The sequence below is a fragment of the Nerophis ophidion genome, linkage group LG11 (assembly GCF_033978795.1).
Source record: "Nerophis ophidion isolate RoL-2023_Sa linkage group LG11, RoL_Noph_v1.0, whole genome shotgun sequence".
In the NCBI taxonomy this organism is placed as follows: domain Eukaryota; kingdom Metazoa; phylum Chordata; class Actinopteri; order Syngnathiformes; family Syngnathidae; genus Nerophis; species Nerophis ophidion.
This window is the reverse complement of record NC_084621.1, coordinates 32,392,252-32,411,811: the sequence shown is the minus strand read 5'-3', so window position 1 is coordinate 32,411,811 and position 19,560 is coordinate 32,392,252. Positions and strand designations below refer to the sequence as shown.

Below are 19,560 nucleotides of genomic sequence, written 5' to 3'. Positions count from 1 at the left end.
TGTGACCATGTCCTGTTTTCCTCGTATTACATCAGCCTCTCCATGTTCACACAGCAGAACAAACAAGGGTACGGCTTCTAATGCTAATCACCACGTCAACATTTGATAATGCGCCACCTGTTCCCGCATTGCACATGTGCCATCTCAGGAAAGAACATAAAAAATACCGTACCTTTGATCTGTTTCTTGATCTGCTTGGACATATCCAGCCAGTGCTTTTAAGAGAGCAGAAAGGGAAGAATGAGTGTCCTGACATTGTGGATGAAAATAAGATTGTGTGTTTTCCATAAAGGACTCACCGAAACTTGGTCTGTGTCCATATATTGTAGGCCAAAGTAGTCCGCCTCCACCAGATCTATGTGATACATGATTTGGTCAAAAAGGTCCTGGCCTTTGCATTTGCTCTACAACAGAAAAACACAAAAGTGAATTGTTTCCAAAAAAGGGGCTTTTTGAGTTTTGAATAACCTGATAATTTCTTGTTTAACAGACTCTTTCACTGAGATTTTTTTGGGTGGTAGGGCTAAAAACAGCACAATTGCAACATTTTTGAAGCACAATGACTTGTCAGTGGTGTTTATATAGTAGACGTGGAGGCCGTGTTCTAACATAGGTGTGTACTAGGGGTGTTAATCTTTGGATACAGCACCATTCGATCAGATTCAAATTTTTGGGGTGAGAATTTCATTCAGAATCGATTCTCGATTCAACACAATTCGCGATTCAAACCAATTCTCGTATTAATTGGTCTGGTAACATATTAATATAACAAAACAGGTCACACATTATAAAACCTCCTCTTTGGTTACTGATGTATGACATAGACGTGCAGCAAGTAAGCTGAGAGATGGCCTTAAAAATTGATTCTTTAAAAAAAAAGTAAATTAAAAAAATTGATTTTTGAAAATAAGATTAAATAAGAATCGCGATTTATATGTGAATGTTTTTTTTTTGAGCACTTGTTGAGGCCAACCAATTTGGCTGGGCCAAGTGTATGTTGGCTCACTCCTTGACAAATACAAGAGTACTGCTGGCTATCGAATTGATAGCCCAAGCTTTTAGGTCGGTAGTCGGAATGCTCACCTCTAACGACGGTGACCTGGGTTTGAGCTATCGGAAAAAACAAAACACAGCCGAGAGAGAGTACACGGCTACACAAATTTTTTCACGTGTCAATCACAATAAAAATCCATCCATCCATTTTCTACCGCTTATTCCCTTTCGGGGTCATGGGGGGCGCTGGCGCCTATCTCAGCTACAATCGGGCGGAAGGCGGGGTACACCCTGGACAAGTCGCCACCTCATCGCAGGGCCGACACAGATAGACAGACAACATTCACACTCACATTCACACACTAGGGCCAATTTAGTGTGCCAATCAACTTATCCCCAGGTGCATGTCTTTGGAAGTGGGAGGAAGCCGGAGTACCCGGAGGGAACCCACGCATTCACGGGGAGGACATGCAAACTCCACACAGAAAGATCCCGAGCCTGGATTTGAACCCAGGACTGCAGGACCTTCGTATTGTGAGGCAGACGCACTAACCCCTCAGCCACCGTGAAACCCACAATAAAAATGTTGTACATAAAAAAATACAATACTAATCAATAATAATAATAATGGATTAGATTTATATAGCTTTTTTCTAGACACTCAAAGCGCTTCACAGAGAAGTGAGAACCCATCATTCAATCACTCCACATTCACACTAAGTGGTGGTAAGCTACATTTGTAGCCTCAGCTGCCCTGGGGTAGACTGATGGAAGCGTGGCTGCCTGTTTGCGACTACGACCCCTTCGACCACCACCCGTCATTCATTCACCAGTGTGAGAGGCACTGGGGGAAAGGGTGAAGTGTCCTTACCCAGGACACAATGGCAGTGATTTGGATCCAATCCGATCCACTTTATTTAAATAGCACATTTATACAACAAGAATGTTTCCAAAGTGCTGCACAGCCATGTTAAAAACAATATTAAAAACAATATTATGCTCCACCAATGACTAAACCATTTCCGGCCACATTATTAGACATGGTACCTTTAACAAAAGAAAGATTGTGAAAATAAGAATAGTGACCTGATCATTCTAGCATAAAGCATATACTGATACAACCCTTGGTATCGACACCACCTATTTATGGATTTGCCCTCCTCTTTCATTTCAAGTTCTGACTGTGACAATTAGTAAGTGTCCATGCACTAAATTAGTCCGATTTCTCGAATAGTTTGGCTCTAAAAAAAGCATCATACAACCCAGGCAAACACTTTAATCTATTCGTGTTCGGTTTTGAAAACACACTTAGATTATGCAATTAAAACCTGATCTCTTGAGTGGGTGTGTGCCACCAGAGGGGATTCTTTGCATCGCGTGCGCTCTTGGCTCAATGCATGGGATATAACCCGGAAATAAACATCATTCAATAAAAACATAGCAACAATTGTAATGAAGAGAAGACTGTTTATTTGATTCACAAATTAAAAGAGTGGAACATTTTGAAGTGCATCGATGGGAGAAAAAAAAAACTGAGATTTATTTAAGAAGGTAGCTAAGGAAATGGAGGAAGGCAGCTTAATTCGGACTCACAATTGAAATACGATTGATATGGAAGAAAATTAAGCAAATATATTAGGGTGGATAAAAAAGCAAACACAAACCTCTTCACGCTGCATTTTTGCACTCCGAACTGCTTAGCAATAACTCTGTATTACACACAAATTGCAAAATAATCCAGGACAACAGCAACCTTCATCTGAAAGAGTATCGACCAGGGCACTAACTGTCTTCTCCTTCGGATTTAACATTTCTTCCATCAATCTACAGAACTACGAGACATTAGAAAGTTTTGTTTACACAATTAGCCATTTGAAAATTACTTGGTAACAATTCTCTGTCTTTCATTATTTCGGATCTGCATCGGATCCAAGACATTCTTGGTATCATGTTTGTAGTACACCTAAGATAATTTATTGATGCGGTTTGCTATTTAACATGAGCATAGCAATTAGAGATGTAATCTGTGCCAATAATACAGGGGACATCAGGTACAACAGAGCTGGGCAGCTGACACTGGAGATGCCTGGTGTGAGATCATAGTTGAACCGGAAAAGCAATACATTAATTTACACCAAAAGGAAATAAGCACGGGAGGCACATGGCGTATGACCAATAGTCGCAATAGAGAGTGTGCATGGATAGTGGGACTTCACATGTAGGTGTGAAACTACAAAAAAAAGTAATTATTTGAGAAATCGGATACATTTAGTGCATGGAAACGTAGTGACTTATATCATACTCTCTCTAAACTCTTATTAATCTACTTAATAATGTCCTGTTACTTTGAATCTACACTTTTTAAACTTGAGTGAGCACTTATTTCTTCTGCTTTTTCATGCTAGGTTAGCTTAGGTTAGCATGCCTACTCCTGGCTTTCTCGCAGTATGTAACATGTTTAGCCTCGTCCCCCCGTCATAATAATACCAGGTAATGTTACAAACCCCGTTTTCATAAGAGTTGGGAAATTGTGCTAGATGTAAATATAAACGGAATACAATTATTTGCAAGTTGGTAGAGTGGCTGTGCCAGCAATCTGAGGGTTACTGGTTCAATCCCCAGCTTATACCATCCTAGTCATGTCCGTTGTGTCCTTGGGCAAAACACTTAACCCTTGCTCCTGCTGGGTCCTGGTAAGCGCCTTGCATGGCAGCTCCCGCCATCAGTGTGTGAATGTGCGTGTGAATGGGCGAAAGTGGAAATACTGTCAAAGCGCTTTGGGCTCCTTAAAAAGGGGTAGAAAAGCGCTATACAAGTACAACGCATTTACCATTTACCATTTTCAACCCATATTCAGTGGAATATGCTACAAAGACAACATATTTGATGTTCAAACTGATAAACATTTTTTTTTTTGCAAAGAATCATTAACTTTAGAATTTGATGCCAGCAACACGTGACAAAGAAGTTGGGAAAAGTGGCAATAAATACTGATAAAGTTGAGGAATGCTCATCAAACACTTATTTGGAACATCCCACAGGTGTGCAGGCTAACTGGGAACAGGTGGGTGCCATGATTGGGTATAAAAACAGCTTCCCAAAAAATGCTCAGTCTTTCATAAGAAAGGATGGGGCGAGGTACACCCGTTTGTCCACAACTGCGTGAGTAAATAGCCAAACAGTTTAAAAACAACGTTTCTCAAAGTGCAATTGCAAGAAATTTAGGAATTTCAACATCTACGGTCCATAATATCATCAAAAGGTTCAGAGAATCTGGAGAAATCACTCCACGTAAGCCGCATGGCCGGAAACCAACATTGAATGAGCGTAACCTTCCCTTAGACGGCACTGTATCAAAAACCTACATCAATCTCTAAAGAATATCACCACATGGGCTCAGGAACACTTCAGAAAACCACTGTCACTAAAAACAGTTTGTCGCTACATTTGTAAGTGCAAGTTAAAGCTCTACTATGCAAAGCGAAAGCCATTTATCAACAACATCCAGAAACGCCGCCGGCTTCTCTGGACCCGGGATCATCTAATATGGACTGATGCAAAGTGGAAAAGTGTTCTATGGTCTGACGAGTCCACATTTCAAATTGTTTTTGGAAATATTCGACATCGTGTCATTCGGACCAAAGGGGAAGCGAACCATCCAGACTGTTTTCGACGCAAAGTTCAAAAGCCAGAAACTGTGATGGTATGGGGGTGCATTAGTGCTCAAGGCATAGGTAACTTACACATCTGTGAAGGCACAATTAATGCTGAAAGGTACATACAGGTTTGGAACAACATATGCTGCCATCTAAGCGCCGTCTTTTTCATGGACGCCCCAGCTTATTTCAGCAAGACAATGCCAAGCCACATTCAGCATGTGTTACAACAGCGCGGCTTTGTAAAAAAAAAAGAGTGCGGGTACTTTCCTGGCCCGCCTGCAGTCCAGAACTGTCTCCCATCGAAAATGTGTGGCGCATTATGAAGCGTAAATACGACAGTGGAGACCCCGGACTGTTGAACGACTGAAGCTCTACATAAAACAAGAATGGGAAAGAATTCCACTTTCTAAGCTTCAACAATTAGTTTCCTCAGTTCTCAAACGTTTATTGAGTAGTGTTAAAAGAAAAGTTGATGTAACACAGTGGTAAACATGCCCTTTCCCAACTACTTTGCCACGTGTTGCAGCCATGAAATTCTAAGTTAACTATTATTTGCAAAAAAATAAAAAATAAAGTTTATGAGTTTGAACATCAAATATCTTGTCTTTGTAGTGCATTCAATTGAATAAGGGTTGAAAAGGATTTGCAAATCATTGCATTCCGTTTATATTTACATCCAACACAGTTTCCCAACTCATATGGAAACGGGGTTTGTACTTAAGACACCAAGAAATGCAGTTTATTTGCCATAACAGGGGTGATTATTATTAACTTAGGCAAGCGGTTCCACACTGTGTATAAAAACCCTCAATTAGCTGCTAGCCACTGGTCAGCCGGGGACTAAAAATGACATTGGTGATCACATACTTTTTCTTGAAAAACGGCTAACACCGATCAGTGGCCAATCGATCGGCGCATCACTACTTTTTAGTAAAATCTAATGAGTTGGTAGTCATAGATGGGTTGCCGACATAAGCGGGACGTCAAAACCCCATGACAAAGCACACAATGGCCCAGTCTTCATGTGAGCCTGTACGTTTGAAAAACACAACAGAACCGCTTCACTTACACAGTAAAGAGTGGGTGTGCATAAAAAAAAAAAGATGACAACTCTGTACTTTGGATCCTGATAACAAGTCCAAACTTCCTAGTGAGTGAGAGGAAATCAGAAGTATTATAGGATTGGGGACAAAAGGGGAGGGCAGGGAGAAAGATAGAGAAAAAAAAATGAGCCATAAGTAGAAATACCCTTGCTCATTCTGCAAGCGTGTATTCTGATTGAAGTCATGACCTGGATCCTATTTGGGACCATGAAGCGGCGACAGCAGGACAAAAATGACCCAGTCCCACATGGTGAACGACTAATAAGCTTTTACTGGCTGGGCAGTCACCTGTGTCTAGGCCACCAGGGAAATATGAAGACATGAGCAAACTTGTTGCAACACACATCTGTGACTAAGCCTTGCCGCTCTGATGAGCCTTGTGTCACTTTGTGTTATTTCTTGCTGCTGTGATACCTCAGCAGAACCCTCGCACTGTTATGGTTGTTGTTCTAGCCACTGTTGTTGAGTCTTAGCTGAACACACACACATACATACGAAAAAGGTGCTGGAGAAGCGTGAGGTGACGCAGACGCAACCTTCAAAAAACATCTTACAAAAAGCCACTTACGCATGCATACCCACACACTCGCTCATCATCCACTCGTGTGTGTGTGCGTGTGTGCGCGTGAGAGAGACATCAAATCAGATCAGGGAGTCGGGGAATTGAGAAAGAATGGAGGAGGCAAGAGAGTGTACAACAAGATTAAGATGGCACTACGAGGGAAGACAAGGGTTATTCTGAGGGGAAAGCAGGTGAGATTAGTTTGATTGAAGTTGTTAGGGTGAATTTCCCCATAGTCAAAACAGGGAAGTGATGTCGTGATCTGGCATGGCATAGTCGATATAACCACAATGTCAGTGCACTTTTGTTTGGCTCTATCTAAGCAACGCTTATAACCACTAATAGGAGAGTACCACTGGTGTTACACAGGCTCAACTGCAGCAGAGATGTGTTTATCACAATGGTACATCACATTAAGAGTGCCCCAACTTAACAGTATTTTGAGATAAGAGTGGTATATTGGCTAACTGTCATGCTTTAAGTTGCAGAAAAAATTGAGTAACAAGCACCTCCGGCATTAGTTGGAGTAGCAAATGTCACAGTGAACCCTGTTAGATTGGCCAAAACATCTGGTCTTACTCGCTAGCATAAGCTTATTGCTAGGGATCAACGTAACTTTGTTTTTCTAACCATAGTTAGGAACAAAAGTGAGTTTGAAGGACAGTACTGAAAAGAAGTAGATGATATTCATGGATTGATAGATAGATAGATAGATAGATAGATAGATAGATAGATAGATAGATAGATAGATAGATAGATAGATAGATAGATAGATAGATAGATAGATAGATAGATAGATAGATAGACGGACGGACGGACGGACGGACGGACGGACGGACAGACAGACGGACAGACAGACAGACAGATAGTACTTTATTGATTCCTTCAGGAGAGTTCCCTCAGGAAAATTCAAATGTACTTATATTAAACAATTTATTGGAGCAATATATCATTACACAAATTTGATCAGTATTTTACGTAAGAGGATAATCATTTTGTAACTTAAATGTATTAATGAGTGCTTTAAGTACAAAGTGTTTATGTCGTAGTTGTGGGAATCTTACACCTCACGCTTGAATTGGATTCCGAATGTTGGATTAGACAATTTGATTCAGATATCCTTTTTTATTTGAATTGATTCTGTTATAAACCATTTGGTATAAAAATGATAATGTAACCTTTCGAAACAGGTTATAAAAGCTCCCGTTGGCTGTTGACATATGACGTAAATGTGCAACAAGTAAGTGCAGAGATAATCCTGAAAAGAATCCCTCTAAAAATTGATTGTTGAAAAACAAAATAAAGCCCAAAACAATTTAATAATATATATTTTTGAAAATTTTGAATCAATTTAGAATCGGATAACTAAAAATCGCAATACTAATGTGAATCGAAATTTTTTGGAGCACCTGTATTTTCTAAGGTACTTTTTTGAAACCTTTATTTTGTTAGCGCAGTCCGACTGGATGTTGCACACAGAACTGTTATTGTGAACGCTGTAAGTGTGCTGCTGTTTTTAAGGGTGCTTGACGGCTGCTATGTTTGAGGCTGTTTTGAAAAGTGTGTCTTTTAAGTAGGTCTGCCGTCCTGCCTGTTGATTGAACTTGCATCGGTGGTTTTGTCCACAACAACGCAAACAGAAGAGATGTGTAGTAGGTGTGCGAGTTGTCCTGGCTAGCATTAGCTTCGTAATTTGTTCGCAGACGTTTTGACTTTGTTTAGTTTGGGAGGGGGTTGTGGACACATGATTTTTCCAGACAAACGTTTCTTCTCCTCACATTTCAATCACATACATATATTGTATGTCTATTTCTTTGATTTTCTGTGATTTACGTTTCTATTGGCCAATTCAGTGATTCCGTCGGCAATTCCACGGTAATCATAGCATCCTACTTCTCCATCTGTGGTGAAAAGGAGGCGATTAGCTGAGGTTCCTGTGTACAGCGGGTGTGTTGGGGCTGAGGCAGGCTGAACCCAACCATTGGACCTGGTAAGACTCTACTGAAACGGGCCAACTGTAATGATGCTTAAGATGATTCACCTACAGAAACATTGTTACAGCTTTTCCTTCCTCAGTCTAGATTCGGGGTGTCAAGCTTAAGGCCCATGGGCAGTATCGGACCCGCAAACAGGTTTAATCCAGCAAAATGAGTTTGCGAAGTATAAAAATGAGCAGCATTTTTTTTAGAAAAGATACTGCTGTTTCTAAATGTGTCAATTTAAGTGTAACCCACGTCACACAACTAACTGTTTAAAGATGACGTGCCAGCTGACTTTAAGCTATCTGTGGATTGGCTGCTGCTACTCTAATCAGCGCAGGTGCAAGTAATCAGATGTTCCCGTTGTGGCTGCGGCAAGCTAATGCTGTAGCACCGCACAATACCTTCTTTTAATGTAAATTATCGACTCAACCAATTAAAAAAAACGAAACGGCAAGATGCAAAGACTTAAGTTAACATTCAATTCAATTCAAAAACTTTGTTTGTACCTGGGGGCAATTAAGAGGCACACAGAGCAGTAAATGAGTGACAATTTCAAGTTAATCACAAAATCATATTTAAATACATGTACATACACACTGTTGGCGTTAACGCACTTTTTGTGTCTTTTTACGCATTGAAATCATTTCCCGAATTCTGCGTGTCGCGGATGTATTTTTTTTTTTTTTACCGACCCTGTGGTCAAAACTCCGGTTTACTTGTTTTTTTATCCATTATCGCTTTCCGGCGGTGTTTTATTTTTTTAATATTTGCAGAGTCAAATTTCCATCCCTGTTTATTGCGTTTTTATTTGTCGACTTCAAAAAAATTAACTTTCCAGTACAATGTCTTAAATTTTGATTCGCTCAAAGTTTTATCAATCACAAATACTGCATTTCCAGTATTAGGACTCTCACGTGTTACTGTTTTCGTCATAGCGAGCAATAAACCCAAGAAGCGAAGCTTTCAGCAAATGGCTCACTTGTGAAGATGGTAAGCTGTTTGGCTCGCCATGTAAACGGGCTAAGAAAAACAACGCATTTACCAACGGGTGCACTGATTTTCAAAGATCCAGCCTCACCAGGCACAAAGAACCATTATGTTACATCCTGCTTGTCTGCTCCCAGACCGTGGTTCGAGGAGCGCAGGGGAGACGTTCCCTCTAAGGCCGATGTTCCGTTCTTTGGTCAGAATGACAAGGCCGTTGATTTGTTACAACTCTATATTTATGTTTTCCACAAAGCCAAGTGGACATCCACCATGCTATTAACACCTCTGAACATGCAAGCGCTACATCTCCTAACTTGCCCACTCACGTCGTTCAGGCGCATACTGCCATTCTTAAAGGGCAACACACAGCTTATGGCCATCACAAAGCCAGAGATAAAATGCTAGAGTCATTGAGTGCTACTGTATTAAATGACATTGAAACTAACTTGCAAATTTCTAACTTTGTTGGAATTATTTGCCATGAAAGTATAGATGTGTCGTTTTTTAAACGACTGATGATCTACATACAGGTGAAAATAATCAGCCCCAAAGCATGATGTTTCCACCCCCATGCTTCATGTAGGTATGGTGTTCTTGGGCTGCAACTCAGTATTCTTCTTCCTCCAAACACGACGAGTTGAGTTTATACCAAAATGGATATATGGATGATACAGCAGAGGATTGGGAGAATGTCATGTGGTCAGATGAAACCAAAATAAATCTTTTTGGTATAAACTCAACTCGTCGTGTTTGGAGGAAGAAGAATACTGAGTTGCATCCCAAGAACACCATACCTACTGTGAAGCATGGGGGTGGAAACATCATGTTTTGGGGCTGTTTTTTCTGCTAAGGGGACAGGACGATTGATCTGTGTTAAGGAAAGAATGAATGGGGCCATGTATCGTGAGATTTTGAGCCAAAACTTTCTTAATGAGTGAGAGCTTTGAATGGTTGACCAAATACTTATTTTCCACCATAATTTACAAATACATTTTTTAAAATTCCTACAACGTGAATTTCTGGATTTTTTTTTCACATTCTGTCTCTCATGGTTGAAGTGTAGCTATGATTAACATTACAGACCTCTGTCATCATTTTAAGTGGGAGAACTTGCACAATCTGTGGCTAACTAAATACTTTTTTGCCCCACTGTATTTGTAACAGAGTTAAAGTTGTTTATACGGCCACCTTCAGTGTGACATGTGTGGTTGTTGATCAACTATATCTTGCAGTCACTTATTGCGTCTACAGAAGCCAAATACAACATGTGGCTGGGCTGACACGCTGTTTTATACAGGTTGTAGAGGATGCTAAAGGCAATGCCTCCATTGCGCCCGCTTACTATTGTTGTTTGGATGAAATTCGCGAGAATGATTACCTCTGGAGGGGCACTGAAAATTGGGAGTCTCCCGGAAAAATCGAGGGTATACTAGTATGATGCTGCAAAGCGCCATTCATATAAAACTCACGGGCCGCACCAACATTACATTTTCATATTAAGTCGCCCGCGGGCCGCGTGTTTGAGACCCCTGGTTTAGATCCATGAAGGAAAGAAGAAAGTGAATGAATTTTTATAACTGAATAAATTTACTTATGTATAAAAATGTGTTTTCTTTTGTATTATTTGTTTAATGAATTAAGCAACGGTTATGAATTTTTTTCTAAAACACAATATAGAACGTGAGATATAACAGGATAATGCATACATTTATCATTTGTTTTCCAAACGGTTACAAAAATGTGGGACCCTAAATATTTACTGTGGGACCCCATTTTTATGACTTGATGGGGTGCCTGGGACCCTATTTTGAAAATTCCAAGCACCAACACTGCATACATACAAAGCTATGTGCAAGTAGGCAGATATTAGTTAATAAAGTGATTGTGGTGTATGGCACATAATAGGACGACAGATCCAAAATATACTAGAGCAGTGGTTCTTAACCTTGTTGGAGGTACCAAACCCCACCAGTTTCATATGCGCCTTCACCGAACCCTTCTTTAGTGAAAAATATATATATATTTTTTTCAAATTCAAGACGAAGGTATGTTTTTTTTACTGGTGCACAAAATGAACCGTGCATGAACATCACCTTGTTCAAAAAACAACACAGTGCATGAACTCACAACAAATTACACACCTGCAAATCAGAGGGAAAATTGTTTGGAGGTATCCGTAATACGCCGATAGGGAGAAGGTTTTTTTTACACGATGAGTTGGGTGTGTCTTGACCTCAGCGGCGGAGGCTCCGCCGAACCCCTGAGGCCGACTCACCGAACCCCTAGGGTTTGATCGAACCCAAGTTAAGAACCACTGTAAATGGTCTTTGTCCGGGGTGTCACCACCTCTAAAGTTATGGTACTCCCGTACAATAAAGTAATAAAGTTTGAAGTTCTGACTCATTGTCAACAAGCTACTAATAACCAATGTTTTAGCAGCCGGAGCATTAATGCTGTCACATCTACGACTCTTGGTGGCTTACCGCCCTAGGTAATGGCACAATTCTCAAATTACGTAGGCTCTATCAACTAACAATTACCTGCTCAACGCCATTTTGCCAAGAGGATTATTTTTAACGCGTACATTGTCAGAATGTGCCTGTTCTATTTTTGACCGAAGTAAAAAAGAAAAAAATGTTGAAGTCGTCTTTATTTTTAGATTATTATGCCATGATTTTACCAGTCCGGCCCGTGTGGGAATATATTTTACTCAATGCGGCCCCTGAGCTAAAATAGGTTTGACACCCCTGGTCTGGATAGTCTACTTGAATTGTTTTCTCGGCCAGAACCGAAGCTAACCCCAGTGGGGCTGATACGAGGACCCTCAATTAACTATTGAATTTCTACAGTACTTGTTTATCTGACGCTAATGAGATCTCTTTACTTGTGGAGATCCCCATTTAATGTGCTCTTGCTGGTGTACATGGAGCATACATGTTAGCATAAAAGATGCTAGCACTGATCTAGCACAATAGGCAAAATCTAACAAATGAGACTCGACTATGAAAATATTTAGTCAAAGACAGCCCTGGTGTAAACAGCCCTTTTAGATTTTTTCAATTAAACATAAAAAACTGAAAACGGCTTGCAGGTAATTCTGCAATAAATCAAAATTGTCAAATGTATATAATACAGTGGAAGCCTTTTAGAGGGAAACATCAATTTTTTTGTAATTTTGCTTATTGTTCACAATCATTATAAAAGACATGGCAACGGCTGGATTTTTTCCCCAATGCATTTTAAATATTAAAAAACATATTATAGCACGGTGGTGAAGGGGTTAGCGCGGCTGCCTCACAATACGAAGGTCCGGAGTTCAATCCCGTGCTCGGAGTTTGCATGTTCTTCCTGTGAATGCGTGGGTTCCCTCCGGGTACTCCGGCTTCCTCCCTTTGCCAAAACATGCACCTGGGGATAGGTTGATTGGCAACATTAAATTGGCCCTAGTGTGTGAATGTGAGTGTGAATGTTGTCTTGTCTATTTGTGTTAGCACTGTGATGAGGTGGCGACCTGTCAAGGGTGTACCCTGCCTTTCGCCCGAAACGCAGCTAAGATAGGCTCCAGCGACCCCCCCCGCGACCCCGAAAGGGAAAAGCGGAAGAAAATGGATGGTTGGATTATACTTTTATATATATTATATAAATTGTATTAAAAGTCTGCTTACAATGGGCCGTTCAATATTGCCTATAGAACTCCTAAAAAAACATCCATACACCTCCATCATGGTTTTATATACATCATGTAAGTATATATGTAATGTATTAACAAGCACATTTATAATAACATTTAATGTTTATGCATTTTCATCTTAAGCATACGTGGTGCCTTTATTTAAAAAATGAACCAGGACGTTTCCTTTTTTCCCCATCAGAGATTATTACTCATTACAGACTTTTTGAAAGCCAACAAACATAACAAAACATCAGTTACTGTGCAAGGTCTGCAGTCATTAGGATGCAGACTGCTAGGATGTTCATATATTCCCATTTAGATCAAAAATGGTAATAATAATAATCTTAGCAAAGAAATGGGGTGTGGTCGGGTGGAACAAGCGCTTTACGGTGGTCAAAGTGTCCCAACTTGTTGGATTATATTCTCAGCCATCTACTTGGCTTTTAACCAACTAATACTTGGTTATTATGAAAGTAAAAAAATGTAAACTAAGTATTGTTGCCGCTATTTGACTGGTTATTTATCAGATTTTATGTGGGGGAATAGTTGGCTCCGCTGTAAGCAGACTTTTATATACGTTTGTTTAACATTTAGAATGCATTCATTACTGTAAATCAAGGATAAGCCAACTGTGCCAGTACTACACAAACAAAAGCATAATTTTGCAACTACAGACTGAATGTGAAATTATCTTGCTTCCTGGAGAACGCTGGACATCTGTAAGCAATCACGAGCTGGGATCGTATTGTACGAAAAAAAGAGATCAGCATTGACATCTGAAAAAGGTAAACAAACTGGTTTGTTTCAATAACTGTTTAAACTAAAGACAAGTAAATGGTGCACTATGTTGAGTTGTTTATGAGTGTTTACTACATTATCGATTAGTTACTGTAGCAAATGTTATATGAGCAAACAAATAACTTGTGATTATCCATCCATCCATCCATTTTCTACCGCTTATTCCCTTTTGGGGTCACGGGGGGCGCTGGCGCTTATCTCAGCTACAATCGGGCGGGAGGCGGGGTACACCCTGGACAAGTCGCCACCTGATCGCAGGGCCAACACAGATAGACAGACAACATTCACACTCACATTCACACACTAGGGCCAATTTAGTGTTGCCAATCAACCTATCCCCAGGTGCATGTCTCTGGAAGTGGGAGGAAGCCGGAGTACCCGGAGGGAACCCACGCATTCACGGGGAGGACATGCAGACTCCACACAGAAAGATCCCGAGCCTGGATTTGAACCCAGGACTGCAGGACCTTCGTATTGTGAGGCAGACGCACTAACCCCTCTGCCACCGTGAAGCTTGTGATTAATCATGATTAATCACAGGTTTAGAGTGTGAATAATCTGATTTAAAATAGTAATCACCTGACAGCCCTAGTTTTAACATGTTCTATTTACACTTATGTTGAAATTTATTGAGCACTTACTATTCTCTTGTTTGATACTTTACATCAGTTTTGGGTGATACTACAAATATTGCTATCAATCCAATACCAAGTAGTTACAGGCCAATACTCTGGTCATATTTAAAGTTCTCCTGTGTCCAAGGACGTTTCTGCTGGGTTGATAAAACAATAAAAAATGACACAAATATATCGATGGCATTATTGTAGTATCGACTATATACGGCTCTTGTACTTAGTATTGTTCCAGGCGATGTCTGTGTGGATCCACGCATGGCATTTGTTTACAATCAGGAGAGCTGCCTTGCTGTTGCTATTGTATCTTCCCAAGGTGTGTAGTGAATGAAGCATGTTTAGCTGTTCCTCATTTTACAGGGATGATACTTCTTGAAACAAAGTTTATTTGTCGCCATGGAGGCGAGGATTATTGATTTAGAAGTAGCTAAAACACTGCAGACTGCAGATGGAAGCTAGTCGCTACCTAGCTAGCTAGCCATGTTATAAAGCACTTCCCGCAGAGCGGCACTTCAGTGTTTATAACTTCACCTTTATCGTTAGTTTTTGAGCCAAAATGCAGTGGAACCTGCTTAAATTGGCCCCGCTTATGTCAACAGCCCATCTATTTCATCCAGGGCTAGCATATAAAACGATATCAATACATATTGCAATAGACATGTAATGAATATTGGTAAAAAATGTGTCCCATAAAACGTTTAATCATTTTTTCTTCTTTATGGTAAGAAACTGGAAGTTACGAACAATAGCCACATGCTAGCATGAACAAAAGCACTTGCTTTCTGGTAACCCAGCAACACAGGAAGTGATCATTGATCAGTGGGAGTGACTCAGTGCCAATCAGTTAACAGCATCAACTTCTTGTGTCGCGGTCATTCCTTGCAACGAGTGAGAAGAGAAACACAAATGAGTGTTGCAGAGAGCAAATAAATTGTGGATAAAACAGGAAAAGTTACCTCGACAGTATGGCAGTTTTGTTTTTTCAAACGGACAGTAGTCAGACCAATGTTGTCTGTAAATTATGCAAGTCGCTCGTCCCCACCAAGACCTGTGATACCACACCAACTTAGCTGTTCCCACCCTTTTAAGCAGGGGTTCTTAACCTTATTGACTTGGGGCCCAAGTTTTCCACTTTAGAGGGACCTGCTGCCCACACTTATATTTTCACTGAATTAGTAATCTTATACATTTTAATCGTATTGAATAAATATATCTAACCTACTTACGGTTGAATTGGATAAACCTTATCAAATGAAATGTAACCATGTGTTAATCACAAATATTATTATCAAAGCCTCGGATAAATACTAACAAAAGAAGGGACTCATAAAAACTGATTCATTTATCCATCCATTTCCTACCGCTTGTCCCTCTCGGGTTGCGGGGGTGCTGGAGCCTTCACTACTTTAGTTTTAATTTTTGCACTTAAGAAACGTCTCGGTGACTTTAGCTGCAGACTTCTTATGCTTGTTTAATATTGTCAATACTGCGACAAGTGGTAGAAAATTGTATTATTATGGTTAACTGCTGCAGCCCATATGGACCGCAGCTGAGTAACAGATATTTTTTGGCGTCCCTCTAGGGTGCGCTTGCAGCCAAACAATGGGCCTTAGTCCTATGGTTAAGAAACACTGCTTTAGAGCACAGCCATAACTTCTTGGAATTAAACCTGCAGAAAATAGTTCATCTCAAGTTTCTCTATGTTTACATTTTCACACTTCGCACTGTTTTGTTACGTTTTATTATGCATATCTTACATATTCCTTATTTTTGCAACTTCCTTTTAAGAAGTTATTGTTAAAGTGATATTATAATTTTGTTTACATCGATTGTTTGAATGTTTTCCACGATTGTGCAGACATTCCCTTTCCTTTCTGCCTTAATAGCTGAGGGGATTATAATCAGATGAAGGTTACAGTTGAAATAAAAATGTTTACATTTAATATATTTTACTCCTTCTAACCCATTTTCGATAAGTACTAAAAATATTAATAATTATCGATACCGACGGATATAAAACACTTAAATCGTAATAGAGTATCCAATCGTATTGCCCAGTCCTATTGTCAATATGCCTTTAATATTTTCATTCATCAATCGCAGCTGTTCAGATTGTCTTTATTTTGACTCTCATCTGAGCAAGCTTAGACAAGACAGCTCTAGTCTCAGGGGATGTGGCAGGATCCAAAGTATTTATCCACTGAGGTAGAGACATGCCTCAATGTGCTGTTTTTAGAATCAATAATATCTATTGTCTATTGTAACCAACTCATCAAGTCCCAGTCCACCGTATTGTTCTTATTACTAAAAAGGGCCTGCATATGTCGACTACGACATACATGGTTGACCGCTTTTGTTGACATGAAATGAGAGCCCCAAAAGGGTAATTTGTTTGAAAATTGAGTCTGTTGATGTTGACATGTGCTGCAGTATTGTAAACTTCAAGGAGCATGAAACAAGAACATAACTACTATTACACAAAATAAAATGGGCACACAGTGACTTCCTGTCAGTGCAAATATTAGTCAAAGAAAACCTGGATTCAACCGCAGCAATTAACTAAATTAACCAATTTATTTTTTTTAGGATTGTTAGTCACCGGAAGAGAGATTTCTAAATGTACAAAAGTCCATAACGTTTCGCGGCTGAAAAGGATCAGGCTTGGGAACAGGTTTTATCTGCGGGATGACTTTGCTAAGTATAAAAATTAACCTGAATTTTTTTATGAAAGAAACAGCTGTTCTAAATGTGTCCACTGGATGCTGCAATAGCAATTATATGCATCTTTGTAGTGTATGCGACATATGTACGAAATAAACCACATTATGTTAGTACATTGGTCGATGAAAATGATCAAACTATGTGAATACCATACTGTTTTTTGATTTTGATATAATTTTTTGTGAATGTTGTCTATATGTGTTGGCCCTGTGATGAGGTGGCGACTTGTCCTTCCGCTCGAATGCAGCTGAGATAGCCTCCAGCACCCCCCCCCAACCACCAAAAGGGACAAGCGGTAGAAAATGGATGAATGGATGGATAATTTTTCTATCTTGATAGATTGAAAATTACCACAAATGAGTTGACTGATGAACATTGTCACATCATTTATTCAGAAAATATAAATGACGACAAATAAAGTATATATACTATTAACCACAACAGCTAATTGTTAAAACACCCCAAGAAGTTGTTGGGGTGTTTTAACAACAAGTTGTTGGGGTGTTTTAACAATTAGCTGTTGTACAATTAATTGTTGTACAATTTCAGTCTGTGCTTGTTCTATTTTTAAACAAAGAAAACAATTTGAAGTTGTCTTTATTTTTAAGTTATCGTGCTGTTATTTTACCAGTCCGGCCCACTTGGGAGTAGATTTTTCTCCATGTGGCCCCCGACCTAAAATGTGTTTGTCAATCCTGGTATAGACGTATCTGTACAGCGATTAAAAGTAACCAAAAAGACAGAAACATTGTGAAGAAGTTATCAGTAAAACCTCCATATTTTCACGCATACACACAGAAACATAGCCGGCCCACAGGAGCTACTTACAGGCAAATCCACGCTGACATCCGAGCCGTCCAGCAGCAAAACCCGGCAGGTGATAGTCGTCCTGGCCGTCCCACCAGCCGGGATATGAACCGCCGCTCCCCCGGAAACCACAGCCGGTGCATGGACTACCTGCTGCTGGTGGGCCATGAGCAGGGGGTTCCCGCCGGCCGCCCCTCCGCCTCCCTTACCGTCCCGCTCGTCTCCCTCTCTCACCTGGAAACGGCTTCTTGAGCGGCGGCTGAAGGTCCGGCGCAAAAAGCCCATCATTTTTTTCTCTTCGTCGGAAGCTGGAGAGGGGGGTGGTCCCGACTCCCGCCAGCTCCTTTCCCCGTGGCGAGGAGCGAGTGTGTCGGCAGGCGAGGAAAGACTTATCAGGCTGGACGCTAGGACTCGACACGCATGCTAATGGGAGAAGCCAACCAGTTGATTTCCTCTCCGTGGGCCGCCCTCCTTCTCCTTCCGCACGGGTGCACCTGCTGCCTGCTTGCCTGCTTACCGCACCGATACTCCAATGATTACAATCCCGCCTTGGACGCTCCGCAGTGGGGACCCCTGAGTCACACGCTCCTGGGAGGGTGGAGGAAAGTCTCACACGGCATCTGGGCCGGTATCGGAACCCCAAGCAGCGGGTCGACACGCTTTAAAAAGCCCCACATGGGAATGAGAAAGTCGGTTCCGAGCTGACAGGTAAAAGTCAACCAGCGAAACAGGACAAACAGCCTAAACTGCGCATGCGTCAAAACACTTCAAACTTCTGTTCCTGCTGGCTACTGGATGCGTGTGTGCGTGAGTGTGCGTGTGCGTGTGTGTACAGACTCTTGTGTGTAGGAGGCGGAACGCCCCCTACAGGACGCCTGCTGCACACCTGGGAGGACATTGGGGTCAATGTATGACAATGGGACCTAAAAAGATTCTGAGACTGTATTTCCTTAGTTACAAGTGATAATGATTTTTTTTTTTAAATGAAGTCTGTCAAATTAAAATTGTTTTTAAAATCAGATTAATCACAAATTTTGAATTTGGAATAGTCATGACCAGGGTTGTACGGTATACCGGTATTAGTATAGTACCGCGATACTAGTGAATCATATTCGGTACCATACCGCCTCTGAAAAGTACCGGTGGTGTCATTCAAAACTAATGTAAAGCATCTAAACAACAGAAGAATAAGTCATTAATTACATTTGAAGAGAAGTGTAGATAGAACATGCTAAAAGAGAAAGTAAGCAGTTCCATCCACCCATTTCTACCACTTGTCCCTTTTGGGGTCGCTAGAGCCTATCTCAGCTGTATTCGGGCGGCGTACACCCTGGAAAAGTCGCCACCTCATCACAGGGCCAACACAGATAGACAGACAACATTCACACTCACATTCACCTTCACACACTAGGACCAATTTAGTGTTGCCAATCAACTTATCCACAGGTGCATGTCTTTGGAGGTGGGAAGAAGCCAGAGTACCCAGAAGGAACCCACACAGTCACGGGGAGAACATGCAAACTCCACACAGAAAGATCCCGAGCCCGGGATTGAACCCGGGACTACTCAGGACCTTCGTATTTTGAGGCAGATGCACTAACCCATCTCCCACCGTGCTGCCCAAAAAAAGCAGATATTAACAG

At 40.8% G+C, this 19,560-nt stretch overlaps 1 protein-coding gene across 5 annotated transcripts in view; it reads right to left on the bottom strand.

Moving 5' to 3' along the window:
• Positions 1–18,704, bottom strand: part of epb41l4b (erythrocyte membrane protein band 4.1 like 4B) — a 97,500-nt gene extending 78,796 nt beyond the window's left edge. For 3 of the 5 annotated variants that reach the window (XM_061915660.1, XM_061915662.1, XM_061915661.1), the window contains exons 1-3: positions 17,939–18,704; positions 300–404; positions 173–215 (exon numbers count right to left, since the gene is read on the bottom strand). In XM_061915660.1, coding sequence (XP_061771644.1) covers positions 173–215; positions 300–404; positions 17,939–18,205 — 415 coding nt within the window. In that variant the 5' untranslated portion in view covers positions 18,206–18,704. The remainder of the gene's footprint in view (positions 1–172; positions 216–299; positions 405–17,938) is intronic. The other 2 variants (XM_061915664.1, XM_061915663.1) reach the window with 1 other exon arrangement.
• Between the last annotated feature and the right edge of the window lie 856 nt (positions 18,705–19,560).